This window comes from Marmota marmota, unplaced genomic scaffold (genome assembly GCF_001458135.2).
Source record: "Marmota marmota marmota unplaced genomic scaffold, marMar, whole genome shotgun sequence".
Taxonomy (NCBI): Eukaryota; Metazoa; Chordata; class Mammalia; order Rodentia; family Sciuridae; genus Marmota; species Marmota marmota.
In genome coordinates this window covers 33,173,322-33,192,524 of record NW_026000082.1, presented here as the reverse complement: position 1 = coordinate 33,192,524, position 19,203 = coordinate 33,173,322, and the positions used below count along the sequence as shown (strand labels likewise).

General features: G+C 36.3%; 1 protein-coding gene across 47 annotated transcripts in view; it reads left to right on the top strand.

Moving 5' to 3' along the window:
* Epb41 (erythrocyte membrane protein band 4.1) overlaps positions 1-19,203 on the top strand; it is a 173,388-nt gene that overhangs the window by 88,439 nt on the left and 65,746 nt on the right. For 46 of the 47 annotated variants that reach the window (XM_048815976.1, XM_048815947.1, XM_048815952.1 and 43 more), the window contains exons 5-7: positions 5,142-5,184; positions 15,459-15,534; positions 17,863-18,081. In XM_048815976.1, the coding sequence (XP_048671933.1) occupies positions 5,142-5,184; positions 15,459-15,534; positions 17,863-18,081 (338 nt within the window). Of the gene's footprint in view, positions 1-4,400; positions 5,064-5,141; positions 5,185-15,458; positions 15,535-17,862; positions 18,082-19,203 lie in introns of those variants that run through there. The other variant, XM_048815984.1, reaches the window with a different exon arrangement.

Below are 19,203 nucleotides of genomic sequence, written 5' to 3'. Positions count from 1 at the left end.
ATATATATATATATATATATTTAGTTGTTGATGGATCTTTATTTTATTCATTTATTTATATGCAATACTGAGAATCAAACCCAGTGCCTCACACATGGTAGGCACTGTGGCTATCACTGAGCCCCAGCCCCAGCCCTATTCTGACTTTTAATGCAATAATTTTATTGCTTTCTGCATTTTCCCAGTGAGTACTCTATAAACCCCTATGTAAGCATCCATTGAATACAGTTTCATTGCGCCTGTCATAGAATTTCTATAAATGGAATGATACTATATACATTCTTTTGTGCCTTGATTTTTTGCTTGATATTATGTTATCATGCTGTTGGGGATAGCATCCATGCTGTTTCCAGGTACTTAGGACACAGAGGCTGCTGTAGACTCTTACATTGTAACAATATACAATGTTTTTTTCTATCTAATATATCATTGGGGAATGTTTTAATTGTTTCCAGTTTCAAGCTATTCAGAACAATGCTACTGAGAAAATTCTTGTGCTTATCTGTAGTGCACAATATGAGAGTTTCTCTAGGACAGTAGTTCTCAAGCATTTTGGTCTCAAGAGTCTCTGTACATTCTTAAAAATTGTTGAGGATCCCATAGAGCTTTTGTCTATGTAGATATCTGTTAATGTTTACTGCACTCAAAATTAAAAGTGAGGAAAAAAAATCTAAGCGGGCTGGGATAGTGGCTCAGCGGTAGAGCGGTAGAGCGCTGGCTTAGCACAGGCGATACCCGGGTTTGATTCTCAGCACCACATAACAAACAAAAAATGTTGTGTCTGCCGAGACCATAAAAATAATAATTAAAAATCTCATCTCTCTCTCTCTCTCTCTCTCTCTCTCTCTCTCTCTCTCTCTCCCTCTCTCCCCCACTCCCCCACTCTCTCTTAAAAAAAAAAAATTACAAACAAACCAAGGCCTCCACTTAATAATTTGTTGATCCTAATCTGGAAATGCATTCTGGAGCACCCTTCAGGTTGAATAAACTACCTAATCTTTTCTTAGGAAGAGTGTGTACTGAAGAATATTATGCTTCTTACTTAAAATTGATGGTATCTAGCCAGATTATGGGACTTCGTCTTAGCTATTGGAAAAAGACAAAATTATGACTAATTTAGAGATTTAATTGACTTTAATTGGTTAATTTAAAGATAGAATTGACTTTGATGAATAGTTCATGAATAGGGCAGCCCCATCCTGCAGAATAGAATGAGGGCTCCCACTGGGCAGGGAAGTGGGTTTTGTAGGGTGGGATAAGGAAACAGAACAGTGTGGGGGGGGGAGGGGGGAAACAGTGGGCATCAGTTTACTTTTGTAAGGGTGAAAACCAAGGGGACTTTTTTTTTTTAAAGTGAACTCAGACTAGAATCTTGATTTCAAGAAAAACTGATCTGTTTGAGGATATAACTTCTTCCTTCAGATTTCAGTTTGATTACCTGACATTTAGCAGGAGTGACTCCATTTTGGTCTGATGTTTGGGGGCCTATGGTACCGGAACTCATTCCAAAAAATGCCCTACATGATTTTTGTCTAACACTGTCATTCCCTATATCTATTGTCAATAAGCCAAGTTTCTAGAAAATACCCTCTCTAGAAGAATATACATATTAATGAAGTGACTAAATCTGTAAAGTATGTAGTCTTGTAAGACTATATCTAAATTTTTGGTCATTAGAAATACAGAAGGTACTAGAGCCATAAAGCCTTTTGGTCTCATCCCCCTAGTTTTGTTTTCACTGTAGGGAACTCAGGGGCACTTTACCACTGAGCTATACCCCCAGCACCACCACCACCCCCTTTTTTTTTTTAGATGATCTTGCCAAGTTCTCTAGGCTGGACTTAAACTCACAATCCTCTGACTTTGTCTTGGAGTAGCTTGGATTACAGACGTGCACCACCATGCCTAACCATCCCACTAATTTTACAAATGAGAAAAATGAAGCATATAAAATCAGAATGGCTTTCGTCTTGCACAGTTTACTCCTTCAGCTCTTTGCCTGCTCCCCCATCCTAAGTGATTTTCTTTTTATTCTTTGTTCCTTGATTTTAAATTACTTTATTGTTTCTTTGTTCTTTCTTCCTTTCTTGGTTTCTACCTACAGAATTAGTTCAAGTGTTGGAAAAAAATGCGAACTATTATAATGAGAAGAAATACTGGTATCCTCTTTTCATTTCTAATCTCTGGTGTCTTCTTTTTGTATATGAAAAGGTTTATCCTTGGATATGTAGCTTCTCTCCTTTAAAAGCTTCTGAATCTGTGTTTTGTTTTCAATCTAGTACCTTGAGCTGGGCGGAAAGTTTATTGAAGTGGCTTTTTCCTCACAGGGAGTGGTTTGAACTTGCTGCTTTCCTACGTACTGCATGATAATAGGCCAGTTGCCCTACTGAGTCTGAGCAGAGAAAAGGAAAAGCGATCAGGAAGCAAACTCTGCTCTGAGAGATTTTTGTGACTATGAATCAAGTTATATGAGTTAAATAGATACTTCCATTATTTTATTTCTGCCTAAAATTATTTATGAATGAATTGAGGATTTTTCTCTTGGGGGGAAAATCACTCACATTATTTACCCTTCCTCCTAATCCTGTCTGTAAGCAAAAAACAAAAGCTCTTTGAGCCAAAGGATTGAGGTTGTAACTCAGTAGTAAAATGTCCCACAGTTAATCCCCAGTAACAATAACAAACAAAAAACTTAGGTTCTTCTTATAAATAATGAAAATTTTAAATTAAGACTACATTCAATTTAATAGCATTTGTTCTTCTTTTGCCTCCCATTTTCTGTGTGGATGAATATTTAAATAGAAACCAGATTGTCCAGAATTGTTATTTTAAGGGACAGCTTAAGATACCTGGTAAAATATAATTCTATAACTGTCTTCTCAATATTTCATCATTTTATAAATTAAGTTCTCTTTCCTCTAACATTCTCTTCTATTTTTCTTTTCTTTCTTCTTCTTCTTTTTTGATGAACTCAGGGACTCTGTTCTCTGTCCCATAGACTTGATCTCATCGCACCATTTTGCTAAGCTGTATCAGTGCCATTTATAGAGTATTGATTATGTCATATATATGTATATATATTTGATATGTGTGCATAATAGTTTATTCCACAATAACTCCATGAGGAGGGTAGTTTGTACCAAGTACACATATGAAAAAATTGAGGCTCAGAAAGATTATCTTAGGTAAGGTTTATATAGCTAATAAATGGTGGAGAGGTTAAGGCAAGGTTATAATTCAAGACTGATTTCAAAGCATGTTCCCTGAACCATTATACTCTGATGGACCACAATTATCATCCTGCACAACAGCCTCTTATTTGGTCTCCCTGTCTCTAGGCATGCTTCCTCTAATTCATGCTACTCCTTTATTTTAAATCCTCTAATGGCTCCTGCTTGCCCAGAACTTGATGGAGTCCATATTCCTAGCACGGAGTAAGGTGCCTTGCCTGATCTGGCCCTTACTTTCCTTTTCAGTTTTGCGTCTCTTTACCTCTGAGCTCAAGCTGTGGGGAGCTACATATGGCAGTTCAGAAATAATCATGTTCTTTTTTATACTTCAGTGGCTTTCTCATTACCTTTTTTTCTTTTTTGCCTGGATACCTCCTGTTTGTCAAGACTCAGTTTAGATCCCCTAGACACTCTATTGGAGAAACATTTCCTGACTGCCTTCCAGTCCATGCTGGTGCGCGTTCTCTGTGATCTCAGTGTACTCTCAGCTCTGTCATGGCACTGTCATAGTAATGGCCACACCTGGAACAAATCGATTGCTCATTGTTCATGTCTCACATTAAAATGACAGCTCCTAAAGAACAAGCACTCTTTTTATAATCTTTTTTTTTTTTTTTTGAAACCACACTGCCAGCTACATTGAATCATTCCTCCAATATTTGTTTGCTAAATAAAATACTGGGAGTTAAATAATTTTAGTAAAAAAGTAACTGTTCTTGTTCACGTCAATTCTTGTTATCTCCAGAAGGTTTTATTTTGCTTTTTTTCTGGTGCTGGGGGTTGAACTCAGGGTCTTCACTTATGCTAGGCAAGTACCCTATTACTAAACTACTCCCCAAGCCCTCTTTTTGTTTGTTTGTTTTGTTTTCTTTAATTGTAGATGGACAGCATGCCTTTATTTTATTTTATGTGATGCTAAAGATCGAACCCAGTGCCTCACACGTAACAGGCAGTCACTCTGACACTGTATAGTCCCAGCCTTCCCCAGCCCTTTTTAATTTTATTTTGATACAGGATCTAAGTTGCTCAGGCTGGCTTCAAACTTGCCATCCTCCTTCCTCAAGTTGCTGAGTAGTTGAGATTACAGGTATACCATGACACCCAGCTGAACTATACCCTCAGCCAACGTACTCTTCCATTTGTATCTTCATTCTGTAAAAATGTTTTAAATAATTCTAGAAATTTAGTGATTTTTGACTTTAAACATTTCTCAAAGGTTCCTATGAAAGATGTTAATGGAAAGGCTCTTTTCAAGTGCCATTATTTTACATGGTCTACCATGGGCTATGGAGCCTGTCCTGGTGATGTGTGGACCCTTGACAGGGAGAACAGTGAGGGAAAGATTAGTGTGGGCAAGAGTAGTCAGGCAGAACCTAATGGCCCTATTATCCTGTGAACATTAACTGGGTATGAACCATGTAACAGATGTTGTGCTGGTGTAGAAAACTTGAATGAGACAAAGGTCAGGATTGGAAGGGAAAATAAGATTTGGATAATGTGAATTGATTCTGGTTGTAGAATCTTCTCTAGACTTGACCGAATAATATAAATAGCAAGTGTTTATTTCATACTTAATGTTTACTAAGAGATTTCCATATATTAGCTCACTTAATCTTCCTAACTCTGTGAGGTGGGTGTTACTCTAATATCTCATTTTACAAATGAGGGGATGAGGCCTGGAGATGGTAAAGTTACTCAGTTAGAATGTAGTGGAGCTTGGATTTAAGCCCAGCTTCTGAGTCTTACTTTGCTGAACATCATTATGTTTTGTAAAATCAATGCAAAGCCCGTCAGGGGAGATGCAGGCTGATGTGGAGGCACTCTTCCAAGATGGTCAGTGATCCTGCTTCCGAGGACTCTGTTGTTTATGTGTGTTGTGGCTCTGTGTGAATGCCTTTTCTCTTTTTACAGACATGGCTGGATTCTGCCAAAGAAATCAAAAAGCAAGTTCGAGGTAAGTAGATATAGCCCTTTTTATAGTTTTCCCTTTCTTTTAGTAGGTCAAAGGATTTCCAGCCACTTCTGGCTATGAGTCAGTCACTTTAGAATACTAACCATTGCAGATTGCTTTGAAACGACATAAAGCCTTCCCCTGGAAGGAGGAGATTCCATAATAGAAAAATGAAGCAGAGGAGGACACTGTTGAGATGTAGGTTAGATCTTGACCTTTTTTTTTTTTTTTTAACAACTAGGCAAAGCTAGGGAAGATAGGAACAGGTAAGAGTAACAAGTGGAAAAGAACGAAGATGAGCCAAGAAAAAGGATATGGGAGTCAGTTCCCAGAATGGTAGTGATTAAAACTGCAGTAGCCCACTAGTGGGAGTTTGCTGCTAGATCCTGCTCCTCTTAAGTTGTTCTGGACTATTGTATTACAACTTTCTTTATTTCTTTCCTTTCTGTTTTTTTTTTTTTTGATGCCAGGGATTGAACTCAAGGCCTCACACACTCTACCTCTGAGCCTCGCCCCTAGCCCTGTGTTCTAACTTTCTCCATGTTTTCTTCCCTATACAGTTGTCCCTCTTTATCTGTGGTATCACTTTCTACAGTTTCAGTTACCCACAACAAACTGTGATCTGTAAATTTTGAACAAAAGATTCCAGAAATAGATAATGTATACATTTTGAATTGCATGCCATTTGCAGTCCTGCTCCAGTCTTGCCTGGGACATGAATCATCCTTTTGTCCAGTGTAACCATGCTGTGTCGCTATCCACCCGTTAGTTGCTTGGTTGCCATTAGGGCTATCAGGTAATCCCAGTATCACAGTGTTTGTGTCCAAGTAAGCTTTATTTTATTTGATAATGGCCATAGAGCGTAAGAGTAGTGATGCTGGCAATTTGAATAGACCAAAGAGAAGCTGTAAACGCTATCCTTTATTTGAAAAGGTGAATTTTCAACTTTACGAGATATATATGTATATATATATGAAAACCATACACATAGAGATTGGTACTACTTAAGATATCAGGCGTCCACTGGGGGTTTTGAGGTGGAACATATTCCCTAGGCTAAGGGACCGCTGTAGTTCTTTTCATCCCTTCCAGCAGTCTTTTCCAACTTGAAGTATAAGGGACTATGGAAGATAAACAGAATGCAGGAATAAGAATTGCTTGCCACTGGCTCTTCTGACATTGTGGCTTCACTGTCAGCTTTAAGGCCTCCGACATAGCTCATGCTGTATACCCTGCTCAGACTGGTGTCCCGGGATGAAGAAAAGTATATGTTAGTATTTTGTAGCCTCAGACCCAACAGATTAACTAAGAGGTAGATGCTTTTTGTTTTGTTTTGTTTTGTTCTGATTAAAGGTCAATAGTTATCCTGTGAGTTTAGTTTATTTTTGAAGAAACTTTCAGGAAAGGCAGTTATTAATCTTAATTTTTAACTATCACCTGAATGCAAACTTTACTTCCAGAAAATAGACAGAAATCAAGAGAGGCTTATTTAAGACCCTATACTGTAAAGTTTCTCTGTTTCTGTAGCATAACTATTTTACAGTTCAGGAATTATAAAGACTTTTTTTGTCTATTTGATTAATTTTTTTCTGGGATGGAACCCATGGTGCTGTACTATTGAGCTACATCCCCAACCCTTTTTGTGTTTTATCCGGAGACAGGCTTTTGTTAAGTTGCTTAGGTCTTCACTAAATTGCTGAGGCTGACCTTAAACTTGCAATCCTCCTACCTTAGCCTCCTGAGTCACTGGGATTTCAGGCCTGTGTCAGCACACCCATCCCATTCATTTATTTTATTTTATTTTTAAAAAATTTTTTAGTTATAGATGGATGCAATGTCTTTATTTTATTTTTATGTGTTGCTGAGGATTGAACCCAGTGCCTCACGTGTGGCAGGCAAGCACTCTACCTCTGAGCCACAACCCCAGCCCCCATTCATTTCTTAAAACACCTTTCTTATGGTGAAATGTTTTCCTTTAGACTCCATTTATAATTGTTTTTTTTTTTAAGAGAGAGTGAGAGAGAGAGAGGTAGAGAGAGAGAGAATTTTTTAATATTTATTTTTTTAGTATTTGGCGGACACAACATCTTTGTTTGTATGTGGTGCTGAGGATCGAACCCGGGCCGCACGCATGCCAGGCGAGCGCGCTACCACTTGAACCACATCCGCAGCCCTATAATTGTTTTAATTTTATAAAAAGAGAGAAGATGCCAGGCACGATGGCGCACGCTTGTTATCCCAGTGGCTCAGGAGGCTGAGACATGAGAATTGCGAGTTCAAAGCCAACCTCAGCAACTGTGAGATGCTAAGCAACTCAGTGAGAACCTGTCTCTAAATAAAATACAAGAGCCAGGGATGTGGCTCAGTGGTCGAATACCCCTGAGTTCAATACCCAGTACACAAACCCAAAAAACAGAGAAGATAATCCTTTGGACTGCCAGCTCTTCATATTTGCTTTTTATCTATAAAAGCTTGTTTTGTTTTTTTTTTTTTTTAATGCAAGTCAAAGCAAAAAATATTCAGAATATTTGAGGCATGACTAGAAAAAAATTTCTATCTTTTTTCAGTGAATATGCTTTTAATATTCAATATTACTCAGGAATAATATTATTCATATAAGAGGATTCTTTAGGAGGAAAAGTTAACACAGTGTATGCTAAGAAGAATATTTAGTAGATTCCTAAGTATTAAAAAAATCTCTTGCTAAGAAAAAGAACTTAAATGTTTGGCATTTAAAAAAAATTATAAAATATGAGCATGCAGTCTTGTGAAGATATTGTCACTATCTACAATAAAGAAACAGTTGAATTAACTATGATGTTAACTATTATTAATAAATTTTAACATTTTCAAAATTTAAAAAATTTTAAAATATCAAATCCTTTCTACAACATGAAAAAAATTATTTTTTCTAATAAAACTTTAATAATAAAAATGTAAACATCTTATTTAGCCTTCACATTTATCTATTGTGAAGATGTTTTCTTTTTTAACTTTTTCATTATACAAATAATATATACTGATGAAAAATTTAAACATTATTGGATATAGTCACAAATTGATATAATCTATAACATTTTCTGTTAAGCATGTACAAATTTTGTGTTTCAAAAATATAAGTATTCCAGGGCTGGGGATGTGGCTCAAGAGGTAGCACGCTCGCCTGGCATGCGCGGGGCACTGGGTTCAATCCTCAGCACCATATAAAAGTAAAATAAAGATGTTGTGTCCACCGAAAAACTAACTAACTAAATAAATAAATATTTTAAAAATCTCTTTTTTAAAAAAAATATAAGTATTCCATACATAGTTTTTTAAACTATTTTTTAAGATAGATGCTATTAGTATGTGTATCAAATTGAAAGGCACAAATGAGTACAGCACAAGGTGAACCTCCCTTCTTCCCTGTCTTAGTCATGCAGTTTCCTTTCCTGGAGGCAACCATGGTAACTAATTTCTTGTCTTCCTTTTAGAGATGTTCTGAGTCTATACAGAAACACACCCATGGGTTTTTGAAATTCATCTCTGTTAAAAAAGATTTCACAAAATAATTCTTAATCTGCACTGTGAGATTCTGATTTTTTTTCTTTTTTATTCCCCTTCACATTTTTAAGTGCTGATTTTTTCCCCCTCACTAAATTTGTTGTACGTGGCTCATAATTCCATGGTTTAAAAAAGTACCTACTTATATATCTGGAAGTGGAATTACTAGTTTATAGGCTATGTTTATTTTCCTCATTACATGATATTGCCAAATTGTTCTCCTTTAAATTGATTCTAATAGTTCACACCCCCACCAGTATTATACAAGAGTTCTTGGTTTCCTATGTTTTCAGAAGGCAGACTTTTCTTTCCCAATTATTAACTTTTTAAAATTTTGGACATAATTTCAGAATTACAGAAATGGAAAGAATGGTATGAAGAATTCCCGGATACCCTTACAACCTTCCCCCAAATTCTTCAAATGTTAATATTTTACTACATTTGCTTTATTTTCTTTTCTATTTACTTATGCGCGTGCATGCAAGGGCATAAGTGCATGTAGGCATGCGTGTGTATACACACACACACACACACACACACATACATACACATACATACATGGCTTTTTTTCTGAACCATTTAAAAATAAGTTTGCATCACAGCAGTGCTGTTCACGAGGTCAAGATGTGGAAACAGCCCAAAAGTGCATTAACAGATAAACAAAATACAGAATATTCAAACAATGGCATATTACGAAACCACAAAAAGGAATGAAGATGAACCAACCTGTGGATGAGCCTTGAAAACATTATACCAGATGAAAGCTAAGCACCACAGGGCATGCCCACGCTGGACTACTTAGGAGCCTGAAGCCAGAGGATTCTTTTTTTTTTTTTTTTTTCATCCTTTATTTTTTTTTATTTTTTATTTTATTTTTTTTTAAATTTTTTATTGTTGGTTGTTCAAAACATTACAAATTTCTTGACATATCATATTCCACACTTTGATTCAAGTGGGTTATGAACTCCCACCTTCACCCCATACACAGATTGCAGAATCACATCAGTTACACATCCATTGATTTACATATTGCCATACTAGTGTCTGTTGTGCTCCGATGCCTTTCCCATCCTCCACCATCCCCCCTCCCCACCTCTCCCCTCCCCTCCCCTCCTCTCTCTCTACCTCCTCCACTGTATAACCCTGAGGGTCTCCTTCCATTACCATGCAATTTCCCTTCTCTCTCCCTTTCCCTCCCACCTCTCATCCCTGTTAAATGTTAATCTTCTTCTCCTGCTCTTCGTCCCTACTCTGTTCTTAGTTACTCTCCTTATATCAAAGAAGACATTTGGCATTTGTTTTTTAGGGATTGGCTAGCTTCACTTAGCATAATCTGCTCTAATGCCATCCATTTCCCTGTAAATTCTATGATTTTGTCATTTTTTAATGCAGAGTAATACTCCATTGTGTATAAATGCCACATTTTTTTTATCCATTCGTCTATTGAAGGGCATCTAGGTTGGTTCCACAGTCTTGCTATTGTGAACTGTGCTGCTATGAACATCGATGTAGCAGTGTCCCTGTAGCATGCTCTTTTTAGGTCTTTAGGGAATAGACCAAGAAGGGGAATAGCTGGGTCAAATGGTGGCTCCATTCCCAGCTTTCCAAGAAATCTCCATACTGCTTTCCAAATTGGCTGCACCAATCTGCAGTCCCACCAGCAATGTACAAGTGTACCCTTTTCCCCACATCCTCGCCAGCACTTGTTGTTGTTTGACTTCATAATGGCTGCCAATCTTACTGGAGTGAGATGGTATCTTAGGGTGGTTTTGATTTGCATTTCTCTGACAGCTAGAGATGGTGAGCATTTTTTCATGTACTTGTTGATTGACTGTATGTCCTCCGCCAGAGGATTCTTGAGTCCAGGAATTTGAAGCCAGCCTTGGCAACATAATGAGATTCTGTCTCAAAGAGGGGGAAAAGTGCCAGACACTAGATACAAAAGGCCACATATTGTATAATTCAGTTTAAATGAGCTACCAAAATAGGTAGATTCCCAGTGACAGAAAGCAGATTAGTTGCTGGCAGGGGTTGAGGAAAGGGTAAACAGGAATTGACTGCTTAATGGACGCAGGGTCTCCTTTGGGAATGATAAAAATGTTTTAGCTAGGTAGAGGTGGTGGTTGCACAACTCTGTGAATGTACTAAGTGCCACCCAATGTACACTTTGAAGTGGTTAACATTATGTGAATTCCACCTCAATTAAAAACAGTTGCAGTCATGATGTCCTGCCCTTCTGCCCCTAATTACTTAATTTTGTGTACCCTAAAAGCTAGGACTTTCCTTCTCCCAAACCCCCATGCTGGATATTGAACCCAGGCTCTCACCCGTGGTAGGCAGGTGCCTAGCCCCACACCAGGAACTTTCTTACATGACCACAGTACAATTATCAAAAGCAGAAAATTAAAATTGAAACAATATTATAACATATAAACATTATTTTTAGTCATCCCAATGATATCCTATAGAGCAAGAGAAAGTAAAACAGCATTGTCACATCTTTTTAGTTTTCTTTAATCTGGAACAATTCCTGAATCTTTAAAGTGTTTCATAACTTTGGTAGTTTTGGAGTATTGACCAACTATTTCATAAGTGGTCAGTTTGAATTTGTCTAATGTTTCCACATGGTTAGATTCAGGTTATGTACTTTTGTTAAGAATGTCATTAAAATATTGCTGGGTTAGAAGGCAGAAATTTTATTGGTGACAATTTTTAAAGCTTTTTCTAGACACTATTTTTATTCTTCACTAAATATTTTCCATAAAATATTGCTAATTATGTTTATCATGCTCTAGAAATAGTCACTAACTAAAGTTTAACTTTACTGTGTTTTAAATTCCAAGTGATCAATATTTTTAACATCCCTATTGTATTTAATCCTAAACTTGCTTACAGGGAAACTGGACAGTTGTAACAGAAAATAATAGAAAATAGAATAATAGAAAAATAATAGAAGTTTTTATCTATTTAAGGCAGGAATCTGCTGTATTCCCCAGACATCTGGTAAACACAAGTGATCCTCTGGCCTCAGCCTCCCCAATGGCCAGGCTACACGCATGCGCCACCATGCCTGGCTGGAACCAAAAGTTTTGAGTTCCTCGCCTGATAAGTTCCATTAAGAAAAGTAAAAATGTTAATATCTGGGACATTTCCATTTAGTTATGGCTATTTCTTTAAAAAATATTTTGTTTTAGTTGTAGTTAGACACAGTACCTTTATTTTATTTTTATGTGGTACTAAGGATCAAACCCAGCGCCCCGAACGTGCTAGGTGAGCGCTCTACTGCTAAGCCACAACCCAGCCCAGTTATGGCTATTTGTAATGTAGTTAAACTTCCTTATTCTGGAGAGAAAAATCTAAATGGGCCTGACAAGGTGGTTCCCACATGCAGTTTCGGCTACTTGGCTGCCTGAAGCAGGAGCATCTCAAGTTCAAGGCCAAATTGGGCAATTTAGGTCTCAAAATAAAAATAAGAAAGGCTCAGGATGTAGCTCAGTGTGCAAGGCCCTGGGTTCAATTCCCAGTACTACCTCATCCCACCCACCCCCCAAATAAATATAAACAGAATTATAGGCTTTTGTCAGTTTTTAAATATTCTTATTTCATTATGTTCAGTAACTTCAGGTCATTTGGATAACTGGGATAATGAATAGGTAAATAATTTCAATAAACTAGTGTGTATTATTTTTCTTGTATAATCCTTTTTTAAAAAATATATTTTTCCCCCAAAGCATTATCATTCCTGTATGACTTTCACAACAATGCTGTGAGGTTGATGACTTTATTTCATTCATTCAATATATATTTTTTGAGCATTCATGACATGCCAAGTGCTGTTGTAGGTACTAGGGATGCACACCAAACAAAACAGAAAAAAACATTCTTGCCCTTAGGAATTTGTTTTAGTGGGAGGAGACAAAAGATTATCCCTTAAAAATTTTTATAGGCATCTTGTTAGGTGTGGTGGTGCATGCCTGTAATCCCAGCAGCTTGGGAGGGTGAGGCTGGAGGATTGTGGATTCAAAGCCAGCCTCAGCAATTTAGCTAAGCCCTAAGCAACTCAGCAAGACCCTGTCTCTAAATAAAATACAGAAAAGGGCTGGGGATGTGGCTTAAGTTAAGTGCCCCTGAGTCAATTCCCACCAAAAAAAATCAAATCAAATCAAATAAAAAAATACACACACACACACACACAAATATACATATACACACACATACATATATATAGTTATAGGCATAAAAACAAGTAAAGTACATAGAACAAAATTAAAATGGCATAAAAAGAGTATGTAGTGAAAGCAGGTCTCCCTACTGTTATTCTCCCCCCATCCTCTCAGATTTCCTGCCTAACAGATATCCTGCCAAGTTTCCCAACTACTATTACCAGTTTATTTTATATCCTTATAGAGATATTCTAGAAATATATAATCATACTTGTAATTATACTTTTTCTCCCCACCCCCCAAACTTGGATGGCAACTTTCAATATATACTGTTCTTTGAGTTTTTTTTCTCACTGAACATTATGTTGAAGATTATTCTGTATAAAGCTACTTCTTTCTTTTTAATGGCTACCTAGTTTTCCAACATAGAGCTGATCCATAATTTGATTTACCTTCTCTTGCTAAATATATACATTTAGGTTGTTTTTAGAATTCTGCCGTTTCACAAATGTCTTATAAAGGTAGCATTTTGACTGCATTCAAGTATTCAGATACATTTATGAAAATGAAATTGCAAAGTGAAAGGGTACATATATGTGTTGTTTTTTGATAGATATACTGAAATTGTTCTCCATAGTATTGTACCAATTTATACTCCTATCAGAAATAGGTAAAAGTGCTTATTTTCCCCTCCAATCATAGGTGTTATTAAGTTTTCTATATCAGTTACTTAACACAAGGCTTAAAGAGATTAAAAAAGAATCACTTTATAAACTATTGTTTACTTGATTTTCTTAATGTTATTCTTATGCATATTATCATTTTTCTGTGTTAAGAAATAACTTATGTTTAAAGTTCTTAAATACTGAATTTGCATATGCAAAACAGTTTTTGAGGACCTTTTTTTCCATATTGATTTGCTCTAGCCAAGACCTTTCTATAGGTGGTATAGAGGACTTAAAAAAAAAGTATATTTGAGAAATTATGAATTAACAATGGCTAGATTGACAGGTTTTTATCATATTAGAAAGTGAAACAACAGATAGTATTAGTCTGTTGTATACTGTAAATGCTGTCCCTCCCTTTTTTGAGAGACAGTTACTGGTTTGTTTTTCTGACCTAAGTGCCATTTAAGGTTTTTGAGATATGAAGCATTAGAAATGGGTTAATGTAAGTATTAGGACCTGAGTAGGCTTTGGTTATACTGGTCAAATGTTGAAGGAAAATATTAACCATTTCTAAGGAAATCTTATATCAAGTGTTTTAGTATGCTTACAAGCACACATTCATTAAGACATTCAAACTATTACAAATATTGTCCTTGTTGCTATTAGCAATAAACATGGTATTTGGAGGTAAAAAAGAAGTATGGTTGACACGTAGATGTTTATAGTGGGATAGTAGAACCCAGTGGTTAAAAGCATGGGATTTGGAGTAAGAAAACCCTGGATTCACTAGCTGTGTTCTTTCCTAAGCTGCTGTTTCTTCACATATAAACAAATTAATACTAGTCCCTAACATCCTTGGGTTTCCGAGGATTAAAAAAGTTAATGTATGTAAGAGAATGACTTAGTGCCTCGAATGCAGTAAGTACTGAAACAAATGGTGAGTCCTAGGATCGTAACCAAGCATTCTGATTATTGGCTGAGATCAGGCCTTTCTTTATGGGAAGCCAACAGCCACAGTAGGAAAACCCTGAAGGTCGGCATGTAGCTGGAAACATTGAAATGCATCCTCCATTTAACCTTTACTCATCCTCTGGTTTTTATTGTAGATAAAAAATAGAACATTTTTTGTTTGTTTGTTTCAGGATTTAATTTTTATAGTTTCCATGCCTATTTTAAACAGAGCTATGATTTTGTTTTGTTCAGTACTGGGATTGAACTCAGGATTGCTATGCCCAGCCCTTTTTTAAAATTTTGAGATAGGTTCTCAATTTAGTGACCCTACCTTAAGATAAAAAATGAAAAATAAGGACCCTTCCTAGGGCCCCTTCTTCCTTCTAAAATAATCTCCCAGTTTCACTCATATTTATGAGACTAATGCTTTTGTTTATTTAAGATGGTATTAACAAATACCACAAATAAATAATGCCGAAAGTGAAAAAGAATATCTGTTGGTAACCTGAATGATCTCTAAGGACACAGCAGTATCTAAATCACACTTTGAAAGCCACTGCTACAGAGGTCGGGGGCTATAGCTCACTAGTAGAGCACTTACCTGGCTTGCATGAGGCTCTAGGTTTGAATTCCTAGCCCCACAAACTAAATAAATAAATAAGTAAATTGGTATAAACAAGCTGACGTGTAGGATCTTTAGTATGGTTTCCTTCATATTATTTTGCATATGTACTTCTAATCCCTTGTAAACAAAGCTATTAAGTTAGGTAAAGAAATTAGATCCTATAGTTCTAAATAATGTATAAGCAATTTTCTTCCTGAAAACGTTTATCTTACCACAAAGCATGAAAATGTTAAAAGATTTCAGAAGAAAATTGTTTTCATTATTTTGAGGTACTTAAAACAATCAGAAAATTAGGCATAAACAAAATTCTTTTGTTCATTTTTGCAGGTGTCCCATGGAATTTTACATTCAATGTAAAGTTTTATCCACCTGATCCAGCACAGTTAACAGAGGACATAACAAGGTAAATAATTAATCTATAGTTAAATTTGTAACAGTAATTGTCATAATCATTAACTCTGGAAATTTTCCTACTCAGAATTGAAGAAAAGTGATAAGATGTTAAATGAGTAGCCTAAGATAAAAAGTTTCTGGCCACTTTTAAGGCATATTTGCAAATAAGGGAGCTAAAAAGCCTCAAGTTTCTGATCTGCTTTGGAAGAAACTGACAGAGGAGCTAATAGCCTTGCTTGTTATGATATTATGCCAAGCAGTGGGCAGGGCTCCTCTAAGTCACATTACATGAATGGACTGTTGAGTGGCTCCGCTGGGTCTTTTTTTTTTTTTTTAATTGCTTTTATTTTTTAAATACATGACAGTGGAATGCATCACAATTCTTATTACGCATATAGAACATAATTTGTCTTATCTCTGTTTGTATATAAAGTATGTTCATACCAATTCATGTCTTCCGCTGGGTCTTTTTTGTTTTCCTTCCCCTTCATACTTATCTCCCACTGTGTTCCTTCCTATAGGGATCAAAAAGAAACTAAAATCTCAGGGTTATTATAGATTCTTTCTATCTCCCATTTAGACTATGTGATTAGGCCCATGATCCTCAGGAACTGAATTCTCCTTTGGGCCTACTTAATTTATAAAATAATCTTCTATTCTTTGAAAACAACCTAATGATTTATTTTAAGAAAATGACTTTTGTCAAGCACAATGGCATATGCCTGTAATTCCAGCCTCTCAGGAGGCTGAGGTAGGAGGATCACAAGTTTAAGGCTGGTCTCAAACTTGCAATCTTCCTACCTCAGCCTCCTGAGTTGCTAGGATTACAGGCATATGCCACCACACCAGCAAGTTTATATCATTTTTTAAGATGGCTTTGTTGTCCATTCATCTTTAGTACATTCTTTTTATTTTTAAGTTGTAGACAGACACATGCCTTTTATTTTATTTATTTATTTTATGTGGTGCTGAGGATCAACATGCTCATCACACATGCTAGGCACATGCTCTACCACTGAGCTACAACCTTAGCAACCTCAGCCCCTTTAGTACATTCTTTTTTTTTTTTTTTTTAATATTTTTTAGTTGTCAGTGGACCTTTATTTTATTTATTTATATGAGGTGCTGAGAATTGAACCCAGTGCCTCACACGTGCTAGGCCACCACCCCAGCCCCTTTTAGTATATTCTTAAAGCTGAGATGCCATCTCTCTCCCCGATAAAACTGTTTCTTTTTCACAGGTAATGTTTGTCTCTTAGAGTTGCTACTTAATCATCTTTCTTCATCCAGTCTTATTCTGTAAAGCAGAATATATCCCTAAAAACCTTTGCTAATTTTCTGCACTTTAAAGGAGTTTAAGATTCTTGTGACTTATTCAGTGTTTCTGTGACTTAAAAAAAAAAAAAAAAAAAGTCAGGCATGGTTGTGCACCACACCAGTAATTCTAACTATATAATAGGCTAAGGCAGGAAGATTGTAAATTCAAGGGCAGCCTGGATAACATGGTGATACTCCATTTCAGAAAAATAAACAATCCCCCCCATAAATGTAGCAACTAATTGTAGATAGCAAAAATTATTGTTGATATATATATTATTCAATATTATGATTTTAAAAAAAGGAATGTTCTAATTAATGTAGGAGTTGTCAATTTCATCATACCTTCTTGTTCTATAGAATGTCTGAATTGGTTAACTCAATTAACATGTGGTAAGGAGGTCAGGATCACAGGTAGGATTATTACACTGATAGAAACAAGTGTCTGTATGTGATAGGGCACTCAGTTGTTTAGTTGGACTGGCTGTTTAGCTGCAGTTTGAATTACCAACAATTTAGCACACAGGGGGAATTGGTCTTATAAGGTGGCTGATAGAATGTTGAAGGCTGCATGCCACGTAGCCTATCTGGGAGGGAAAACACACCAGAATGTTCATATCCTAGCAAAAATGTGTCAATATTGCGATCTTAGTTCTTGAAGGACATTATATACACATTTGTCAAAGGAAAGTGATAGAAAAGAAAGGACCTGGTTTGGGACCAAACATTTTATTATTAACATTGAGCTAGCTAAGCCTCTGAGGCTGCCTCTTTATCTATAATCTTGCAGTCATACTCACCTCACAAATTCTTTGAAGATTAAATAGTTTATGTGTATGGTACTTCATATCCTACACTACCTAGATTGCCCACTACTTAGATGGAACAATTATTAATATGATCTCATATTTACTTAATCTCTTCTCTCTTATTTTTCTTCTCTCCCTCTCCTTATTATCCTTTTTGTCCCTCTATATTTTTTTATGACTGACATATTAACATTTTTCTCTTTTGGCTATAGATATTATTTATGTCTTCAGCTTCGACAGGACATTGTTGCAGGACGTCTGCCCTGTTCCTTTGCAACTTTAGCATTATTGGGTTCTTACACCATCCAGTCTGAGCTAGGAGACTACGATCCAGAACTCCATGGTGTGGATTATGTTAGTGATTTTCATCTGGCCCCAAATCAGACCAAGGAACTTGAAGAGAAGGTCATGGAACTGCATAAATCATACAGGTGACTGGGTCTCCAGAGTTTATTCTGTTTGTTTGGTAGTAAGTTTAAACCCTTGACCTGGTATTGAATCAGTGTTTGCCTAAAAGGGAGCATGCTGCCACAGAAAGAGTTGGTGAAGAGCTAATTTCCCTCTACTGTTTGACTTTGAGCAAGTCCCTTTAAGTCTTCTGAACCTCAGTTTTCTTACTATAGTAATGGGCATTGTATTGTAGAATGAAAACTAAATGAGGTAACATAGGTAAAGCACTTAGCACAGAGCTAGATGTGTAGTAGGTACTCAATAAATGGTAGCTATTAGTCTTACAGGTGTTTTTTCTTTTTCCTTCAGATTTTAACTTACCATGCTGTAGTAGCTCCTTAGAGCAAGAGTTTTAAACTTGGAATGTATATATGTGGATAGATTGTGGAGGGCCCATGAAACTCCTGCAGTTATCTTTAAAAGTCTTCGTTGAATTCACCAACTATACTGCTATTTATTTTTTCATGAAAATAATGTGTAACATTGGGAAGTATTGTAGCATAGTACTCAAAAGCAAGGGCATATAGTTCATCTGAGCTAGGTTGAAATTATTTGCCTAGTGAGTATCAGGCCCTCGTTCAATCCCTGGTATCATTAAAAAATAAAATTACAAAAAACTGCTATTGTGAGTTTTGATATATCATAAAAGAAGAATTTTAAATTCTCAATCCTTCATTGTCATTTTTCACAAAGGTTATTTAATGGTAAAAATAATGGACTTATTATTCTTTAGACATTTAATAAAAATTTTGTAATATAGTTAATTTGTAATAGTTAATACTGATAGATATAAGCACATAAAGAATAGTATTTCAGGGAATGGAACCACCATTTGACCCAGCTATTCCCCTTCTCGGTCTATTCCCTAAAGACCTAAAAAGAGCATGCTACAGGGACACTGCTACATCGATGTTCATAGCAGCACAATTCACAATAGCAAGACTGTGGAACCAACCTAGATGCCCTTCAATAGACGAATGGATAAAAAAAAATTATAGCCCTCATCCTAGCCCTAAACACTCGTAGAGTGGTCGGCGTCTCTCAAGGCACACAGGGGATAGGATGGATGGCATTAGAGCAGATTATGCTAAGTGAAGCTAGCC